We start from the raw sequence: 20,123 nt of genomic DNA, 5'->3' as shown, positions 1-20,123 counted from the left end.
AATACAGGTTTGACTATTCTTTTCTTACTATAGGATCTGATTCTTTTAAGGTCAGAAAACATTATTATTTAATGTATCTAAGGGCGCTCTCATATAATACCTTTGCTAATAATAGATTTCAATTCTATTACCAGTGTTCATTCTACATTTCTTAACTCAAAAAAAAAAAAATTATTTTTGCCTTTCCTCACTTCCTTCTGCCAATAAAATGACAATTTTTTCCTACCAAGTTTTTTGACACTTTCACTTTACCAAGTTCTTTCTGTGCAGAATTAGATCTAGAACAGTTTCCCATACATACGCCTCTACTCTGTCGTAGTAGAAAGTCATAGTAGTATAAGAGCATAGACTTTGGACCCAGACTGAATGGATTCAAATTCTTGCTACATCACTTCATAGCTATGTGACCTTGAGCAAATCACCTTCCTCTTTCTGCCCCAGTTTCTTCAACTATGGAATGGGGATAATGATAGAACTATACTTCATAGAGTTGTTGAGGATTAAATCAGTTAGTATATGTGAAGTGCTTGTAACAGTAAGTGGAACCTCCTAAGTTCTAGAAAAGTATACGTTGTTATCATCATGAATATAGTTATTGTTATTCTCTGGTTAGGGAGAGATCTTGGCAGATACACTGATTTGGCCATGTAAAACCAATAGCAATTGAGTCCTCCAACATTTCCGTTTTATTTCTGGCTCTTCAGAAATTTCATCTTATCAGATGATCAATATTACATCAGAACTGTCCTTTGGTGAGTATTAATATTTATGTTTATATAAGGTGTGGTACAGAGTTAGGCTCTAACAATTTCCCTTAAGAAATCCTCCTTAGGATTGACTCTTTAAGTAACTCAGAAATCAGATTTGATACTTAAATAAAAATTACACCTACTCCTCACTTATCAACTATCTCGTTATTCAATATTTTGCATTTATGACAACAGAAATAAATCTGCTATCTGACTATTTTGACATTTATGATGTACATTTGGCAGTAATAAATGTCAAGGTGCAAGGCAAGAGTGATGCTGGTTGTGATGTTTCAGGTTCTGTGTCACGTTGGCTGGGCCATGATTCTTAGTGGTTTGGCAGTTGCATAATGATGTAATTTGGCAGTTATATTATGATGTAGTCATCCTCCATTTTGTGATCTGATGTGGTCATCCTCCATTTTTACATAATGCTGATTTTCATATAACAACCTGGTCTTTGGAACCTAGCCATGGCAATAAGGGAGGAGTGGGTGTAATGTTAACTGGTAAGCGTTTTGTTTGTTTTATTGTGCTTTAGCTGAAAGTTTACAAAGCAAATTAGTTTCTCTTTAAACAATTAATACACAAATTGTTTTGTGACATTGGTTGCCAACCCTGCAATGTGTCAACACTCTCCTCTTCTTGACCTCAGGTTCCCCATTTCCATTTATTTTCTTTTTTCCTGTCCCTTCCTGCCTTCTCGTCTTTGCTTTGGGGCTGGTGTGCCCATTCAGTCTCATATACATGATTGAACTATGTGTGTTATTGTTTGCTCAGGCTGCTAACCAAAAGGTCAGCAGTTCAAATCCACCAGCTGCTCCTTGAGAACCCTATGGAACATTTCTATTCTGTCCTATAGGGTTACTAGAGTCAGAATTGACTCAATGGCATACAACAACTACAAGAATCTTTGGCTGGTGCCCTGGTGACACAGTGCTTAAGAGCTCGGCTGTTAACCAAAAGGTTGGCAGTTTGAATCTACTAGCCGCTCCTTCAAAACCCTATGGGACAGTTTTACTCTGTCCTATAGGATCACTGTGAGTCAGAATCAACTCAGTGGTACACAACAACAACAGTCTTTGGCTGGAGCCCTGGTGGCACAGCGGCTAAGAGCTCGGCTGTTAACCAAAAGGTCAGCAGTTTGAATTCACCAGCCGCTCTTTGGAAACCTTGTGGGGTAGTTCTACTCTGTCCTATCAGGTCGCCATGAATCGGAATCGACTCCACAGCAACAGGTTTAGTATTATTTTTTTTTAATCTTTGGCCGAAGCATTAACTTCAGGACGGGTTTTTTTAATATAGCTTTTTATCTTCAATGAGATTTCTAAAAACTCTCTGTTCAAATTATAGGAATGAATAGAATGCTTCCAATGAGAGAACGTTCCAAAACAGAGGAAGATATTCTCCGAGCAGCACTTAAGTATAGCAGCAAGAAGACTGGAAGTAATCCTACCTCAGCCTCTGATGATTCCAACGGGCTGGAGTGGGAGAATGATTTTGTTAGTGCCGAAATGGATGATAATGGCAATTCCGAGTATTCTGGATTTGTAAATCCTGTATTAGAACTATCTGATTCTGGCATAAAGCAATCTGATGCAGATCAACAAAATCGATAGGGTAAAATTGTGGGACCCTGTTTATCAGTTATGACCAAATGTTGAAACACAACTAGAATGTATAAATGGTTGTGCTGAGCCTTTTTTTAAGGGGGAGGTAAGAAACCATGTTGTGAATGCTTGTTAGAAAGGAGTAGGAATGATAGAATATATCTGAATTGCTTCAGAATTAAGTGCAATTTCATCATCTGCCTTCTGATTTTCAAGACAATGTCATGTTACTGATTGAATTTATTTTCATCATCTGATTTCTTTGTCACGTTCCTGTCTACTATTGTAGATTTTCACTTTCTAAAATAGTTCCATTAATTTTACTTTGAATGTTTTAAACCTATCTCAGTATCTAAATTTTAAAATATTAAGGGTTTTTTTTTTTCTCAGCAGATATGAAGGGAGCGCAAGGAGGGATTGCCAGATTCAGATTTAGGATAGTTCCCTTTTCCAGCATTATCAATTTCAATGTTTATTTGAATTTTAATTATAGTAAGCATAATTAATTTGAGTAGATGACCCTAAAGGACAACTGAAATATCAGGTTCCTTCTACACTTATTGCATATCTTAGTATGATAATGTTGATTCAATCTGAACAAAGGGTAATATGATAAAAATAAGCTTTCAGGGTTTGGGCATTAAAAGTAGGTAATAAAAAAGTAATATTTAAGAAAATTCATATATTTAGGGTTTTTTACTTCATTTTACATGCCACTATAAATGAATATTGACTCTAAGTTAATGGATATATTAAGTCTTTGTTTCTTTTTTTAATTCTATATTTCCAATGAATGATCTTAAGAAAGATTTTACACAGATCATACTCTCTGTGATGATTTGTTATGAAAGGAAAATCTAAAGAGTGGTAATGCAGGTATTTCAAAGTAAATAAAATCCTTTCTGATATGAAAGGATCCACTGATTTTATTATGCTTTCCTTTGCCTTGTAACACAAGGCGCTTTAATGGAATGGAACTAAGTTAATCGATACGTATGGCTGCATTTTGTGATAAACAATAAGTGCTTCTTTTTCCTAAAGTTTATGCATCGAGTTAAAAGGCCAAGGATATAAAACACTCCCTAACGCAATTGCTTGTCTTGATTTTGCCGAGGATTGAGTATGATTTTAGCAAGGAAACTGTTTTTGTTTTTTCTTTCCTTTTTTTTTTTTTCCAGTTTTTCCTTAGTGTTTTTTTCTTCTTTTCTGGCGACAATGGCAGTGCATGTCCTCAACAATATAGAAAGGCCCAGATATAAGTAGTAACTTAAAAGTTCTTGCTGTACTTAAAAAAAAATCATGTGGCCCTTTCAATATTTGAACTGCTAGGCAGTGACATCTGTAGTTTCATCTACTTTTTTATGTCATAGAAATAAATATGACACTTTGACTAAATATGTAAATATAATACATTAGGTAATGCTATTATTTATGTCTGTCTTAACCTAATTTAAGTTGTAGCCGTGTCACTGGAAATATTTTAAAGGTAATCTACATTCACATTGCCTGTGTTACGCTTTTAAAGTTTGTATACATCAGATGTATATTTTTGCTTTGGCATATGCTCCTATTGTAATTTTTCCTGGCATTTTGTTCATAAAGAATTTTTTGAAGGAATGGTAACTTCTCAAGGATTGTGAATAAATACATTTTTACATTTAAGAATAATAAATTATTTAATTATTACTGATTTTACTCTATAAACATGTAAGTATTCTTACTCCTGCCTTATAAAATAGATATTTTATTAAATCTAAAATGAAGATTAAAAGGAGTGAATTAGGAAAGAAGATGGAATTCACTTTGAAAATGTTCTGTGTGTTTTAACTAAAACTGTTAAACCAAACCCGTTGCCATCAAGTCAATTCCGACTCACAGTGACCCTATAGGACAGAGCAAAACCTGCCCCATAGGGTTTCCAAGGAACAGCTGGTAGATTCAAAATGCCAGTCTTTTGGTTAGCAGCCGAACTCTTAACCACCACGCCACCAGGGCTCCGTGTTTTAACTACTAAGGAAAAATAGAGTATTAATTTTTTGCCCTCTGTTATTATTTAAAGCTCCAGAGATAATGTATTTATTTGTTCAACAAATATTGGAAAGTCTGCTGTGTCTGTCAGGACATTAAGAATGTAGCAGTAAGGACCTGCTCTTTTGCAGCTTACATTCTGGTGAGAGAGACCATGACAAGTGAACATATAAATAATAAAAATCACAGATCACAATTTGGAAATAATATAAGGTGATAGGACAGAGGACCGCTGGGGTATCAAATGACTACTTTGGATAGGTCAGGGGTCCCCTCTGAGGAGATGACACTGGAGCTGAAAACTATTTGCTGAGCAGGAACCAGCTAGGTAAGAAGGCCTGGTGATCCGTGGTATAAGCAAAGGGAATGGCAAGTACCAATCTCCTGAGGTGGGAAAGAGTTGGTATGCTCTGAGAGTAGACCACTATGACTGAGACATCATGAGTGAGGGGGAAGTGTGGTGTAAGATGGCACTGGAGGATTATTAGAGGCTACATTATGCGAAGCCTTGTAGGCCATGGTTAAGAGTGAATTTTATCTGATCTGTGATGGGAAGCCGCTGACGTTTTTTGTAAGCCAGGTTGTACCATGATCTGATTTGCCTTTTCAAAAGACTAGCTGCTCTACAGAGAATAGGTTGCAAGAGGACAAGAGTGGGTATGTAGTAATCCATGCCTTGGGTTTATAACACACAACTATAGGAAGTTGGTGGTTCGACTTTTAGGTTTGCGCCACCAGACGCCATTGGAAGAAAGATCTGGTGATCAGCTTCTGGAAAGATTATGACCAAGAAAACCCTATGGGGCAGTTCTGCTCTAACACATAGGGTCACCATGAGTTGGAATCGACTTGATGGCAACGGGTTTCATTTGGTTTAGGAATGTAGAGTAGATATATTTTGGAGGTAAAAAAAAGTGTGGAATCAGAGGTAATAGTAGGGTAACAGCTCAGGCTGGTGCCCTGGCAACCTCATTCATTGCACATAGGCCACAAAGGCAAGGCTCAACCACCAAATCCAACCCAAATCAGTTTCTGTCCTGTCGATTCCAACTCATAGCAACCCCATGTGTGTCACAGTAGAACTGTGCTTCATGGGATTTTCGATGGTGGACTTTTTGAAGCAGATCATGAGGCCTTTCTTTCAAGGCTCCTCTGGGTGGACTCAAACTGCCAACTTTCTGGTTACCAGCTGAGCACTTAACCATTTGTGCCATGCAGGGACTTAACCACAGTCTGACCCAAATCTTGGCAGAACACCCTGGAACATACAATCCTGGAACATAGCAAGAAAGACTGTCCTTTAGAGGATCTGTCACGGGTTCCTGAGAAAGGATTAGGAAGCCACCTCCCTATCTTGAGGGAGGCTGCCATAAGGCAATCTCTCATCTGACTCTGTTTCTGGTGAGGCACGGTATTTTCCACTTCACCCCATTCAGCTACAGACACAGGCTATAAAACTGTTTGGTTGTAGTTTAGAGTTGGCTCCTCAACGACAGCTATCCACTGCATGTGTCATCTCTCATTTGGACCCTCTCATTCAGTGTCATCCTAGGGACACCCCTAGGGACCAGGGAGGTGGGGAGCTGATTCCATGCTGATCTTGCTTTTGCTCTGTGTAAATAATAAACTCTAATCTACTTGGATTTGTTGTCTCCTTACTGGCCAAACCTATGGAAGTGTGGCAAAGCCAGCCTTTGCAGCAGCAACCACACTCCTGCTCAGGAACTGCTTGACAATAACTTCTAGATTTCTGACGTGACATAGTAAATGTAGTGGGAGGAACAGGTTTGGGAAAGTTCTGTTTTGGAAAGTGTTTATGAGAAATGTGAATGAGAATGTTAAGTAGGTGGTGTCTGCAGCTCAAGAAGGAGCCCAGGTACAAGTTTGGGAGTCATTAGTAGGTAAATAGTATTTAAAGTCATTACCCTACCTGAGATCACCCCAGGGAAGCACGTAGGCAGAGAAGGCCCAACCTGGCGTTGACATTTAGAGACTGGGAATAGGAACAGCCAAGAGAAGCAGACACAGGAGGAATGCAGGGAACCAGAGAATGTGGGGTCACAAAGGCCAGGAGAAGAAAGGGGTCGACAGTAGCAAATACTACTGGAGTGTCAAGAAGACAAGGACAGATGGGTCAGTTGGGTTTGACAATGTGAAGGTTGTCGGTAATACTTGTTTAACAAATGGAAAGATGGAAGCTGAGGCGTCAGATAAGTGAGGAGTAGAGAACAGCAAATGTAGACAATTTATTTGGAAAGTTTTGCTATCAGAGTAGAGAAATGGGGCACGGTAGCTGGAGTGGAGTGTGGAGTTAAGTGAGATTTTTTTATTTAAAATGCTGCTGCTGCTATTGTTAGGTGCTGTCATGTCAGTTCAAACTCATAAGAGGCGTATATCCAACAAAATGAAACACTGCCTGGTCCTGTGCCATCCTCACAATCGTTGCTGTGTTTGAGCCCGTTGTTGCAGCCACTGTGTCAATCCATGTTATCAAAGGTCTTCCTCTTTTTTGCTGATCCTCTACTTTACCAAGCTTGATGTCCTCCTCCAGGGACTGGCCCCTCCTGATAACATGTCCAAAGTATGTGAGACGAAGTCTCGCTATCCTCGCTTCTGAGGAGCATTCTGGCTGTACTTCCTCCGAGACAGACTTGTTCGCTCTTCTGGCAGGCCATGGTATATTCAATATTCTTCGCCAACACCATAATTCAAATGTGTCCATTTTTCTTTGGACTTGCACACGAGGCGACTGAAAATATCATGGCTTGGGTTAGGCACACCTTAGTCCTCAAAGTGATAGCTCTGCTTTTCAACACTTTAAAGAGGTCTTTTGTAGCAGAATTACCCCATGCAACGTGTCATTTGATTTCGTGACTGTTGCTTTCATTGGCATTGATTGTGGCTCCAAGTAAAATTAAATCCTTGGCAGTTTCAGCGTATTTTCTCTGTTTATCATGATGTTGCTTATTGGTCCAGTTGTGAGGATTTTTATTTTCTTTATGTTAAGGTGTAGTCCACACTGCATGTAAAATGCTAGAACTTCGAAAAAGGGTATAATTTGGAATTGTGTCTGCTTCCTTCTGCCCCTTCATACCCCAGATACTGGGAGAACTATATTTTTTTAATAGAGGGCAGAGTTTTCACTTTAACTACTTAAAGATGCTCTAATCATAATTTCTTAACACTAACATCTAAAAAAGATTTTATATCAAATATATTTATAGTGTATTTCCTTCTTAATTTACTTCATACCCTCTAGTTAATTATCTGACTGTAAAGAAGGTCACAAAAGAATTCACTGAAAAACAGACTTCTTGCATCTGATTCTTGTATCCTTAGGAGATACTACAGCTAAAATAAATTTACCTGGAAAAGTGATATTAAAATAAATCATATGAGTGTTTTTATTAATACTTTTAAAAAATCCAGTTGATCTCAAGCTGACTCCAACTCACAGCGACCCCATATGTATCACGGTAGAACTGTGCCCCACAGGATTTCCAGTGGCTGAGTTTTTCAGAAGTAAACCTCCCAGCCTTTCTTCCCAGGAGACTCTGGGTGGACTTAAACCTCCAACCTTTTGGTTAGCAGCCAAGCACATTGACTGTTAGCACCATCCAAGGATTCCTTATTAATATTACAAATTACTTAAAGATTTTTTTTTTCTGACACAAGGTATAGTTCAGAAGTCTCTTTTATTTGTTACCATTAAAATATAAGGACCTACTCAGTGCTCAGTGCTATTTGTAATAACATGTACTAAATAACGTCATGGTAAGGACTCTGCATTATCTTAACTGAACTTCACAGAAACCATATGAGAGAGGCAGTATTCCAATCTCTGATTTTTCAGAAGATGAAACTGAAGCTTATGTTAGTGACAGATTACACAGGAAATGGTAGATAAACCCAGTATGGTTCAGAGCCCACACTCAACACTATACAATACTTCCTTTCTATAGAAATCAGGTCCAGTAGTTTTTGTCTATTTTTTGGTTTTGTTTGCCCCCTTAGGTGTTAGAAATTCTCTAACCTAACATTGGGGCATTAAAATGTTGTTTTATCAAAAGTGGATTTACCGTTTTTTTTTTAAAAAGGCAGTTTTACATTAGCTTAAGTTCTCACGTAGATGATTTTTTAAAGGGGCACAGTAATCACAGGTGACACTATTTTATGAGCCAATCTGTTATTTAGCCGCAGGGTAACCTCCAGGAGTCATTTCAATATAAAGTTTAAAGGGTGTCTCAGGGCGATAATCCTGGGGATTTCTCTAGTCTCTACAAATCAAGTAAGTCTGCCTTTTCTAGGAATTTGAGTTTTGTTCCACATTTTTCTCACATTCTGTCCAGGAATATCTGTTCAGTTCCTGGTCAGAATGGTGGGTAGAGGTAGCCAGGCGCCATCTAGTTCTGCTTTCAGGATAGGCCGAGGTTCATGTAGACTGTTAGTCCTGTAGACTAGATTCTTCTTTGAGTCTTTGGTTTCCTTCTTTCTCTTTTGTGCCAGGTGAGTAGAGACCAATAGTTGTATCTTAGATGGCCACTTGCAAACTTTTAAGACCCCAGATGCTACTCACCAAACTAGAACGTAGGACATAAACTTTATGAACTATGTGATGTCAATTGACCAAGTTGTCCCACAAGACTATGGTCCTAAGTCTTCAAACCCTCCTACAAGGTATTTGGTTATGTCTAGGGAATTATCCATAACTGTGCCCCCCATGTGTTTTATGATATTTATGAATATATATACAGCACACATATACATGTATGTACTTATGGTGGCACAGAGGTTAAGCGCTTGGCTGCCAACCAAAAGGTCAGCAGTTCGAAACCACCAGCCGCTCCTTGGAAACTCTATGGGGTGGTTCTAGTCTGTCCCCTAGGGTCACTATGAGTTGGAATCGACCCGACGGCAACAGCTTTGGTTTGGTTTCTGGTTACAGATAACCTTTAGAGCCTTTGTAACCTTTTGATGAAATGAAGATACTCATACTAACCTTACCTAAATCACAAGGCTGTGAAATAAATGAGAAAAATGTTTCTAAAACACAAGGGATTATTCTGTCTGCTGAGGCTTACTTTGTAGTAAATTAACTTTTTAGCACTTCCATAACTCTGAGAATTTTATCACTGCTTCAGTATTACCTGCAATATACTGTGTCCTCATACCAAGAGTCACCATTGAATGAACTTAGTTTCCTACTTTTATTTTTTGCTTTGGTATTTAAAAAGCACCTAATCTGAATTGTAATGTCATCGAAACTAGTTGGTACTGCCATCCAGTGACTTGTATTAACCAATTAAATAACTCCATATGTTTAGGCTACCCAGATATTTAAACAAATCAAACAATTGCATAAATATCCAATTTTCTAAATGTAACATTTGTCTCTTGTTTACATGAAGCTATTTTGTGGCCAAGCTGCTATTGAAATTTGTAAAATTAACCTACCCCTAGAACATTTTGTTTTTAGAACATTGTTCTACCACTTGTCTGTCAGTTTGTCCTACTGGGGTGCCTTGTGTGTTGCTGTGATGCTGGAAGCTTTGCCACTGGTGTTTCAAATCCAGCAGGGCCGCCTTTGGTGGACAGATTTCAGCGGAGCTTCCAGACTAAGACAGACTGGAAAGAAAGACCTGGTGATCTACTTCTGAAAAAAACTGGCCAGTGAAGACATTATGGATAGCAACCCCTCAGGTTGGAAGGCACTCACAATGCTACTGGAGAAGAGCTGCCTCCTCAAAATAGAGTCATCTTGAGTAATGTGGATGGGGTAAAGCTTTCAAGACTTTCATTTGCTGATGTGGATGACTCAAAATAAGTAGAAACAGCTGCAAACATCCATCCAATCCATAATAACCAGGACATGAAATGCATGAAGTATGAATCAAGGAAAATTGGTAATGTTTGCCTCATAGAATGAGTTAAGAAGTATTTCCTCCTCTTCTATTTTTCAGAATAGTTTAAGAAGAATTGGTGTCAGTTCTATGTTTGGTAGAATTCCCCAGTGAAGCCATTTGGTCCAGGACTTTTTTGTTGTTGTTGTTGGGAGGATTTTGATTACTGATTCAATGTCTTTATTTGTGGGTCTGTTGAGATTTGCTATTCTTGAGTCAATTTAGATACTTCGTTTTCCTAGGAATGTGTCCATTTCATCTTAATGATCTAATTTGTTTGCATATCTAGGGCATATTTTGTTACATTTGTTGTAGATACTTTTAGTGTGCTCTTGTAGGTAGTCCCTTTAAATTTTTCATTGTCTAATGGTTGCCAGTGTGTAGAAATGCAATTGAATTTTACACGTTGATTTCATATACAACATCCTTCATCAGGAGCCCTGGTGGTGCAGTGATTTAAGAGTCCAGGCTGCTTACCAGAAGGTCGGCAGTTTGAATATACCAGCCACTCCTTGGAAACCCTATGGGGTAGTTCTACTGTGTCGGATAGGGTCGCTATGAATCAGAATCAACTCAACAGCAGCAGGTTTGGTATTTTTTATTTTAACCTTGATCGGTTTTTATTAATTCTAAAAACTTATCTGTCAATCCTTTAGATTTCTTTATATTGTTGTTGTTGTATGCTGTCGAGTCTATTCCAACTCACAGTGAACTTTTCAGACAGAGTAGAACTGCCCCATAGGGTTTCCTAGGCTGAAATCTTTACAGGAGTGGGTTGCCAGGTCTTTTCTCCCATGGAACCACTGGGGGGTTGAAACAATGATAGTATCTAAAATAATAGTTTTTATTTTTTTTCTAATTCTTTATATATATAAAACCTTTTTTTTTTTTTTACTAGCTCATATCAGTACCTAAAGCTCAGCTGATTTATCTTTGTCTCTGCAAAGCCTCTTCATCTGTGGTCCACGTGTTGCTAGGCTAGATGTCTTCACCAGTCCTCTGCTCACTTACAAAGAGTTTGTCCCTCTCTGTAATTCAATTCATCCAGACTTCTCTGTGTCCACTGCTCTTTTATAAAGTATGATTTTAATTTTGTGTGGGTGTCTCAGTCATCTAGTGCTTCTGTAACAGAAATATCACAAGTGGATGACTTTAACAAAGAGAAGTTTATTCTCTCACAGTCCAGTGGGCTAGAAGTCTGAATTCAGGGCACTGACTCCAGGGGAAGGGGAAGGCTTTCTCTCTCTGTCGACTCTGGAGGAAGGTCCTTGTCATCAGTCTTCGCTTGGTCTGGGAGCATCTCAGCACAGACACTTTAGTTCCAAATGATGTGCCCTGCTTCCAACGCTACGTTCTTGGTGGTATGAGGTCCCGTGTCTCACTTGCTTCTCTCTTTTATGCCTCAAAAGAGATTGGCCTAAGGCACTATCTAATCTTGTAGACCTCATCAGTATAATTGCCACTGATGCATCTTGTTACATCATAGTGATAGGATTTACCACGCATAAGGAAATCTCATCAGAAGATAAAATGGTAGACAATCATACAAGGGAATCATGACCTAGTCAAGTTCACACATATTTTGGGGGGTGCTGATTGTGGACCTAAGTAAAACAAAATCCTTGACAACATCAGTCTTTTATCCATTTATCATGATGTTGCTTATTGGTGCAGTTGTGAGAATTTTTATGTTGAGCTGTAATCCATACTGAAGGCTGTAGTCTTTGATCTTCAACAGTAAGTGCTTCAAGCCCTCTTCGCTTTCAGCAAGGAAGGTTATATCATCTGCATGTCACAAGTCGTTAATAAGTCTTTCACCAATCCTGCCACATTCTTCTTCATACTGTCCAGCTTCTCAGTTTATTTGCTCAGCATACTAATTGAATAAGTATGGTGAAAGGATGCAACCCTGACACATAACCTTCTTGACTTTAAACCGCACAGTATACCTTTGTTCTGTTCAAACAACTGTCTCGGTCTGTGTACAGGTGCCACATGGGCACAATCAAGTGTTCTGGAATTCCCATTCTTTGTAATGTTATCCATAATTTGTTATGATCCACACAGTCGAATGCCTTTGCACAGTCAATAAAACACAGATAAACATCTTTCTGGTATTCTCTGCTTCCAGCCGAGATCCATCTGACATCAGCAATGATATCCCTGGCTCCACGTCCTCATCTGAATATGGCTTAAATTTCTGGCACTTCCCTGTTGATGTACTGCTGCAGCCGTTTTTTGAATGATCTTCACCAAAATTTTACTTGCATATGATGTTAATGATATGGTTTGATAATTTCTGCATTCTATTGGATCATTTTTCTTTGGAATGGTCACAAATATGGATTTCCTCCAGTTGGTTGGCCAGGTAGCTGTGTTCCGAATCTCTTGGCATAGACGAGTGAGCACCTCCCATGCTGCAACCCTTTGTTGAAACATCTGAATTGGTATTCCATCAATTCTTGGAGCCTTGTTTTTTGCCAATGCCTTCAGTGTAGCTTGGACTCCTTCCTTCAGTACCATTGGTTCTTGGTCATATGCTACTTCATGAAATGGTTGAACATCGACCAGTTCTTTTTGGTACAGTGACTGTATTCCTTCCATCTGCTTTTGATGCTTCCTGTGTCTTTCAATATTTTGCACATAGAATCCTTCAAAATTGCAACTTGAGGCTTCAATTTTTTCATCAGTTCTTTCAGCTTGAGAAATGCTGAGCATGCTCTTCCCTTTTGGTTTTCTACCTCCAGGTCTTTGCACATTTCATTATAATATTTTGCTTTGTCTTCTAGAGCTGCCCTTTGAAGTCTTCTGTTCTGCTCTTTTACTTCATTATTTCTTTCATTTGTTTTAGCTAATCTATGTTCAAGAGCAAGTTTCAGAGTCTCTTCTGTTATCAGTTTTGGTCTTTTCTTTCTTTTCTGTCTCTCTAATGATCTTTTGCTTTCTTTATGTATAATGTCTTTGACGTCTTCCCGCAATTCCTCTGGTCTTCAGTCATTAGTGTTCAATGCTTCAAATCTATCCTTCAGTTGGTCTCCAAATTCAGGTTGGATATACTCAAGGTCATATTTTGGCTTTCATGAACTTGTTTTAATTTTCTCCAGCTTCAATTTGAACTTGCATATGAGCAGTTGATGGTCTATTCCACAGTCAGCCCCTAGCCTTGTTCTGAATGATGATACTGAACTTTTCCATCGTCTCTTTCCACAGATGTAGCCGATTTGATTCCTGTGTTTTCCATCTGGTGAAGTCCACATGTATAGTCACCATTTATGTTGTTGAAAAAAGGTATTTGCAATGAAGAAGTGATTGGTCTTGCAAAATTCTATCATGTGATCTCTGATGTTGTTTCTATCACCAAACCCATATTTTCTAACTACCCATCCTTCTTCTTCATTTCCAACTTTTGCATTCCAATCACCAGTAGTTATCAGTGTGTCTTGATTGCACATTTTATCAATTTCAAACTGTAGAAGTTGGTAAATATCTTCAGAGTCTTCATCTTTGGCATTAGTGGTTGGTGCATAAATTTGAATAATGGTTGAATTAACTGGTCTTCCTTGTAGATGTATGGATACTATCCTATCACTGACAGCATTGTACTTCAGGATAGATCTTGAAATGCTCCTTTTGATGATGAATGTGATGCCATTCCTCTTCATTTTGTCCTTACTGGCATAGTAAACCATATGATGGCCAATACCAGTCCATTTCAGCCAACTAATGCCTAGGGTATCGATGTTTATGCATTCCTTTTCATTTTTGATGACTTCCAATTTTCCTAGATTCATACCTCGGACATTGCACATTTTGATTATTAATGGATGTTTGCAGCTGTTTCTTCTTATTTTGAGTCCTGCCACATTAGCAAACGAAGGTCTGGAAAGCTTGACTCCATCCATATCACCCAGGTTTACTCTACTTTGAGGAGGCAACTCTTCCCTAGTTGTATTTTGAGTGCCTTCCAACCCGAAGGGCTCACCTTCCAGCACTATATCAGACAATGTTCTGTGGCTATTCACAAGGTTTTCACTGGCTACTTTTTTTAGAAGTAGACCACCAGGTCCTTCTTTCTAGTCTGTGTTAGTCTGGAAGCTCTGTTGAAGCCTGTCCACCAACGGTGACCATGCTGGTATTCGAAATGCCAGTGGCAAAGCTTCCAGTATCACAGCAACACGAGAGCCACTACAGTACGACAAACTGACAGAGAGACCTGGCACAAAGGAGACGCTCCTGTAAATGTTAGTAGAATAAAACAAAGTTGAAAGTTGTTTTGAAATGAAAAGAAAAAGACCATAAAATAAAAATAAATACAAAGGTCAAGGAATATTAGTGTATTATGAAATTTGCCATTCTTAATGAAATTATACCAATACTTTCTAGTGTAATAGAAGGAAACTTTTCTGAACTGAATAAGACATGTATAGAGAGAGAGAGAGAGAAAAGTTTATCATATTCCAGGCCAAACACAAAAAGAGACTAGTTTCTGACACACACTAAAAACGATTTTCTTTGCAAAATTAATAGGAAAAAACAACTGTATTTTTACTCAAATAATGCATGTATTCTTCATTTTTTTTTGCCAATTGCAGCCTCCCCCTGCAAGGTATTTTCATAAGAGCTGCTTTGCCAATTTTGTTACATGTTGTAAAAAAAGAAAAATTACCATAGCATGCTTTCAAAAATGCTTTGCAGGGTGGAGGGCGCAGTTGGCAAACAAATGTAGAAGGTGTACATTATTTACATAAAAACATGGTACTAGTACCCAGGTATGAAAATCCCTGTAATATCAACATTTGTTGTCTTTTGTCTATCCAGTAGCTTATTCCCCAATTTTCCTGTTAAGAATATGCAATCTGACTTCTTTCTCCAGAGAACTGCCTCCTCCATGGCTTCGACCACATGATTGAAAAGGAACCATCAATCACAGCACCTTACCCCTTGGCAATGTCATGGTCATATGACCCAGGTCTAGGCAGTCATAGTCCTATAACCATGCTATAACCATGCAATCATAAATCCTATAACCATAGCCACAATAGTTCAAAGTAGAGCATGTAAGTCAAGGAGTTTTGTATACTGAAGTTGGGATGGAGAAGATTTCTCTTGGGTCACAGAGCCATGGATCTTGCAGTTTCAAGGATATATATTTTGGGTTGTTTCACAATATACTGTATGTGCCTAAGGTCAGAGACTTTTTCTGTCTTGATTCCCCATTGTATCCTCAGTGCCTGGCAAAATCAGATAAATATTCGCTGAATGAAAATTTCATGCCATATGCCATGTTGGCAGTTGTATGAGCTCAGCAGAGCCAAAGTGGAGAAATGAAGAGGGAATGAGAAACTTGACAGGGTTGTGTTTCTGGTTCCACTCCCAGAAAGCCTCAAAACTCTGCTGTTTTCTACAACTCTGACTTTAATTCCAAGGGCTCCCCCCATGATTATATTCCTGGGAGTCCTCAAGTTGGGCTTTTGTAACTTGCAGAAATGTACCCCAAACTAGACTGGTCTCATATTTGCTTCTGCTATCTTAATTGGTCAGAAATGAAAGATCAGTGTCTCCGAGGTTTGAGGAGAAAAGGTAGGAACTTGAAAACTTTAAAATCAGAGAAGCAATAGCTTTAAAATATTCACCAATACATATCAGAAAGATGATTAATATGTAGAACACATAAAGGGTATAAAAAAAACACATAAAAACAAAGTAAGAAAAAGAGATAGCCCAATAGAAATACAGAAAAATGCCTATGAATATTAACATGCAATTCACAGAAATATAAGGGAAAAAATACATTAAAATCTGTATCACCTCATTGGTAATTCAGGAAATGCAAATGAAAACAAAGTAAGCATTAATATAATCTTGGAAAGGGAAAAGTCTTTCTAAGAATGATATCAATAGTATAATCAGAAATAGAAAATATGATCATATTTTACTGAAAATAAGAAAAATTTTTTATAGTAAGCAAAGCCAATAGATGGTTGATATTCTTAAAAATAACTTTAAGATCAATTAGAAAAAGACAATGCTAATATAAAAATTGTCTAAGAGCATTGTGGTACACATTTGTAATTTGCCAGCTACCGAGAATCTGAAACCCCTTCCTATGTTTGGAATATTCCCCACTTTCCATTATAGAAGGTGAAAAGCCAGATATGTGCTTCCTTTCTACTATCTCCTTGAAGACCAGGTGTAATAGATTGACTTGAGTCTCCCAAAAATATGTATCAATTTGGCTGTGCCATGATTCCCAGTATTCTGTGGTTGTCCTTCATTTTGTGATTGTAATTTTGCATTAAAAAGGATTTGGGTGGGATTGTAACACCACCCTTACTCAGGTCACCTCCCTGATCCAAGGTAAAGGGAGTTTCCCTGGTGTGTGGCCTGTACCAACTTTTATCTCTCAAGAGATAAAAGGAAAAGGAAGCAAGCAGAGAGTCGTGGACCTCATAACACCAAGAAAGCAGCACCAGGAGCAGAGCGCGTCCTTTGGGCACAGGGTCCCTGCGCCTTGGAAGCCCCTCGACCATGGGGAGGTTGAGGACAAAGACCTTGCTCCAGAGAAGGAGCCTTCCCCTGTAGCTGATGCCCTGAATTTGGACTTGTAACCTACTAGGCTGTGAGAAAATAAATTTCCCTTTGTTAAAGCCATCCGCTTGTGGTATTTCTGTTATGGCAGCACTAGATGACTAAGACACCATGCAATGGCTGATAGACAAGGTAAGATACAAAACCTCAACAGGCATATAAGAAATGCAAATTAAAAGATGTCAATTTTGCCAGATTAGCAAAGCTTTAAAAATAAAAACCCAGTGTTAGTGAGGATGTGAGAAAACATTCTCTAATCATACTTATAAGGGGGCAAATTGGAACAATTTTTCTTGAAAGGCAATATACAACATGTATCAAGAGCCTTAAGAATGTGCATATCTTTGGTCCAATAGTTTTACTTTGGCCAATTTATATCTAAATAAATAATCATAGATTATGCTAACCCAGTGACAGGACCACTGTGCCATGCTGAGTGACCCAAAAATCTTAGAACCAAACTGTTCAAATCCCTTTTGTCTATAATCTCTGACCCACAAGTGATTTGAGCATAGGTTTGCCCCTGCTAGTTCAGTACAAGATAAAAAACCAGAAGACTTCCTTCTGCTAACTCTTTTGGTGCTGCTGTGACATCACAATTGCCTCTTTGTTCTTCTGCCTCAAGGCAGTCACCAAGATGTCTTCTCCCTTATCAGGACTTCATTTCCAATCTCTGCTACCTAAGGCCAACTTTCTATTCTTGTTGTTAATTGCTGTCCAGTCAGTTCTGACTCATGGTGACCCATGTACGACAAAATGGAATGTTGCCTGGTCCTGCACCATCTTCATGATCATTGGTATGCTTGAGTCCATTGTTGTGCCCACTGTGTATTTTGAGTGCTTCCAACCTAAGGGGTTCATCTTCCAGCACTATATCAGACAATATTCTACTGTGATCCATAGAGTTTCCATTGACTAATTTTTGGAAACAGATGTCAGGCCTTTCTTTGTAGCCTGTCCTAGTCTAGAAGCTCCTCCAAAACCTTTCCACCATGGATGACCATGCTGGTATTTGAAATACCAGTGGCATAGCTTTCCTGTGTCATAGCAACACACAAGCCACCACAGTGTGACAAACTGACAGGTAGTGATTCCTATTCTTAGAAACTTACGTTATATATGTTTTCTCATTCAGGGCAGTTGGCAAGTTTTTACAACAACTAGATTGACAAGCAATCTCGAGTGAAGAAGCATAGTACGTAGAGCCTGAAAATCAACATTTGCAATATTTTTTTGAGATATGTTTTATACACAATAAAATTCACAGATATTAGATGTATAGAGTTCAATGAGATTTGTTGAATGTGTACACCCATGGGACCATCATCTAAATCAAAACATACATTTCTATCACCCATGAAAGTTCCTTCATGCCTGTTCCCAGTCAATACCCTCCAAAAGTCTACTACTACTCTGATTTCTATCACTATAAATTAGTTTTGCCTGTTCTTGTAATTTCATCTAAACAGAATCATATCTCTTTTGTGTCTGATATCTTTTAATCAGCATAGTTCTGAAATGTTCCTACTTATTGTGCAGTGTACCAGTAATCCATTCATTTTGATTGCTGAGTAGTATTCCATTGTATGAATAAGACCACAATTTGCTTATCCAGTCTCCTGTTGATGGAAATTAAAGTTATTTCCAGCTTTAAGCTTTTATGAATAAAAAAGCTGCTATGAACATTCTTGTACAACTCTTTTTGTGGACATATGTTTTCACTTCTCTTGGGTAAATACCTAGAAGTGTGATTGCTGGCATATACAGTGTTTGTTTAACTTTATAAGAAACTTTCAGTTTTCCAAAATATGTGTGTGTGTTTTTACCATTTTATTCTCTTACCAGCAATATATTACAGTTCAATTTGCTCCGAATTGTCACTAAAAACTGGTATTACGGTGTGTTTTTGCTGTTCTGAAAAAGTTTTCTTTATATAGAAGTTTAAATATATTACATAATATATAGTATTAATGAAACCCAAATGTTACATCACATGGAATTGGGCAACTGTTATTACTAATTTGCAAGCTCCATAGCTAACCACATGATTAATACATTATTTGCCATTTTTCCTTTGTCAAAGTTTAACATTGATCAAAGTTTGGCCTCACATTCTGGTGTTTTTTGTTTGGACATCCCTTAGGCAGGATACTATATCTGGCCAAATAAAAACAAAGACCTTGATGGCAAGTCAGATGGTCTACTGCCATCTCAGTACAAGGAATACTGCCTCTCTAAGTTCTGCTAACATGGTCAGTTTTGAGACACCAAGAGATCTTCCTTTTGCTTCAAAAGGCCCCTCTTGTGGTACAGCTGAGTGGTGACTGTGTTACCCCGTGTTCTCCTCTCAGCTTCACCAAGGCCTGGTGGTGGCATTCTTTTAAACTCCGCAGACGATGGGCCGGGGAGCCTCTCAGCAGACATAGCCATCTGGGATCTTGGGGCTCTGGGTTTGGCTAAAGCATGCTGTTATTGCTCTGTTTCAGACGGACACTGTCCAAGCACCTAAGGCTTTACTGCATTTCATTTAAGGGCTTTAAGACTACAAAGCATGGCTTGTTTCCCCAGTTTATTACATGACTGAGTTATACTAGTCCATGTTAAAATTGTTGTTAGCTACCATCAAGTTGGCCACTGACTCATGGCGACCCCACGCACAACAGAACAAAACACTGGCCAGTCCTGAGCCATCCCTATGATGGGTTGCAGGTTTGACCATTGCGATCCATAGGGCTTTCATTGGTTGATTTTCAGAAGTAGATCACCAGGCTTTTCTTCCTAGTCCAACTTAGCCTGGAAACTCCACTGGAACTTGTTCAGCATCATAGCAACACATAAGCCTCTACTGAGAGATGAATGGTGGCTACGCATGAGGTGTGTTGGCCAGGAATCGAACCCAAGACTTCCACATGGAAGGCAAGTATTCTACCACTGCCTAGAAGAACTAGATGGTGCCTGGCTACCACTACTGACCACTCTGAGAGATCACAACAGAGAGTCCTAGATACAGTGGGAGAAAAGTACAGAGAAAAATGTAGAACAAAACTGAAATTCAAGGAAAAAGACCAGATTTACTGGTCTGGCAAAAAAGAATTCTACCACTGAACCACCATTGCCCTCAAGAATGTTAAAATAGCGGGTTATAATATATGAGCTGTGAAGTTTTGAACTCGTGACAAGGAACAGAAGGGAATTTTTCCACTCCTTGCAAGGAAATCCTAACATAAGCTTCAGTGAGTCACAAGCAC

General features: G+C 38.6%; 1 protein-coding gene across 3 annotated transcripts in view; it reads left to right on the top strand.

Moving 5' to 3' along the window:
- The window catches only part of AP1AR (adaptor related protein complex 1 associated regulatory protein), a 66,540-nt gene extending 50,552 nt beyond the window's left edge, over positions 1-15,988 (top strand). The window contains exon 10 of one of the 3 annotated variants that reach the window (XM_049885513.1): positions 15,161-15,988. In XM_049885513.1, coding sequence (XP_049741470.1) covers positions 15,161-15,291 — 131 coding nt within the window. In that variant the 3' untranslated portion in view covers positions 15,292-15,988. Of the gene's footprint in view, positions 1-2,102; positions 7,499-15,160 lie in introns of those variants that run through there. The other 2 variants (XM_049885512.1, XM_049885510.1) reach the window with 2 other exon arrangements.
- Positions 15,989-20,123: the final 4,135 nt, after the last annotated feature.

This window comes from Elephas maximus, chromosome 5 (assembly GCF_024166365.1).
Source record: "Elephas maximus indicus isolate mEleMax1 chromosome 5, mEleMax1 primary haplotype, whole genome shotgun sequence".
Classification (NCBI taxonomy): Eukaryota; Metazoa; Chordata; class Mammalia; order Proboscidea; family Elephantidae; genus Elephas; species Elephas maximus.
The sequence above is the reverse complement of the archived record's forward strand: the minus strand, read 5'-3'. Positions and strand labels throughout refer to the sequence as shown.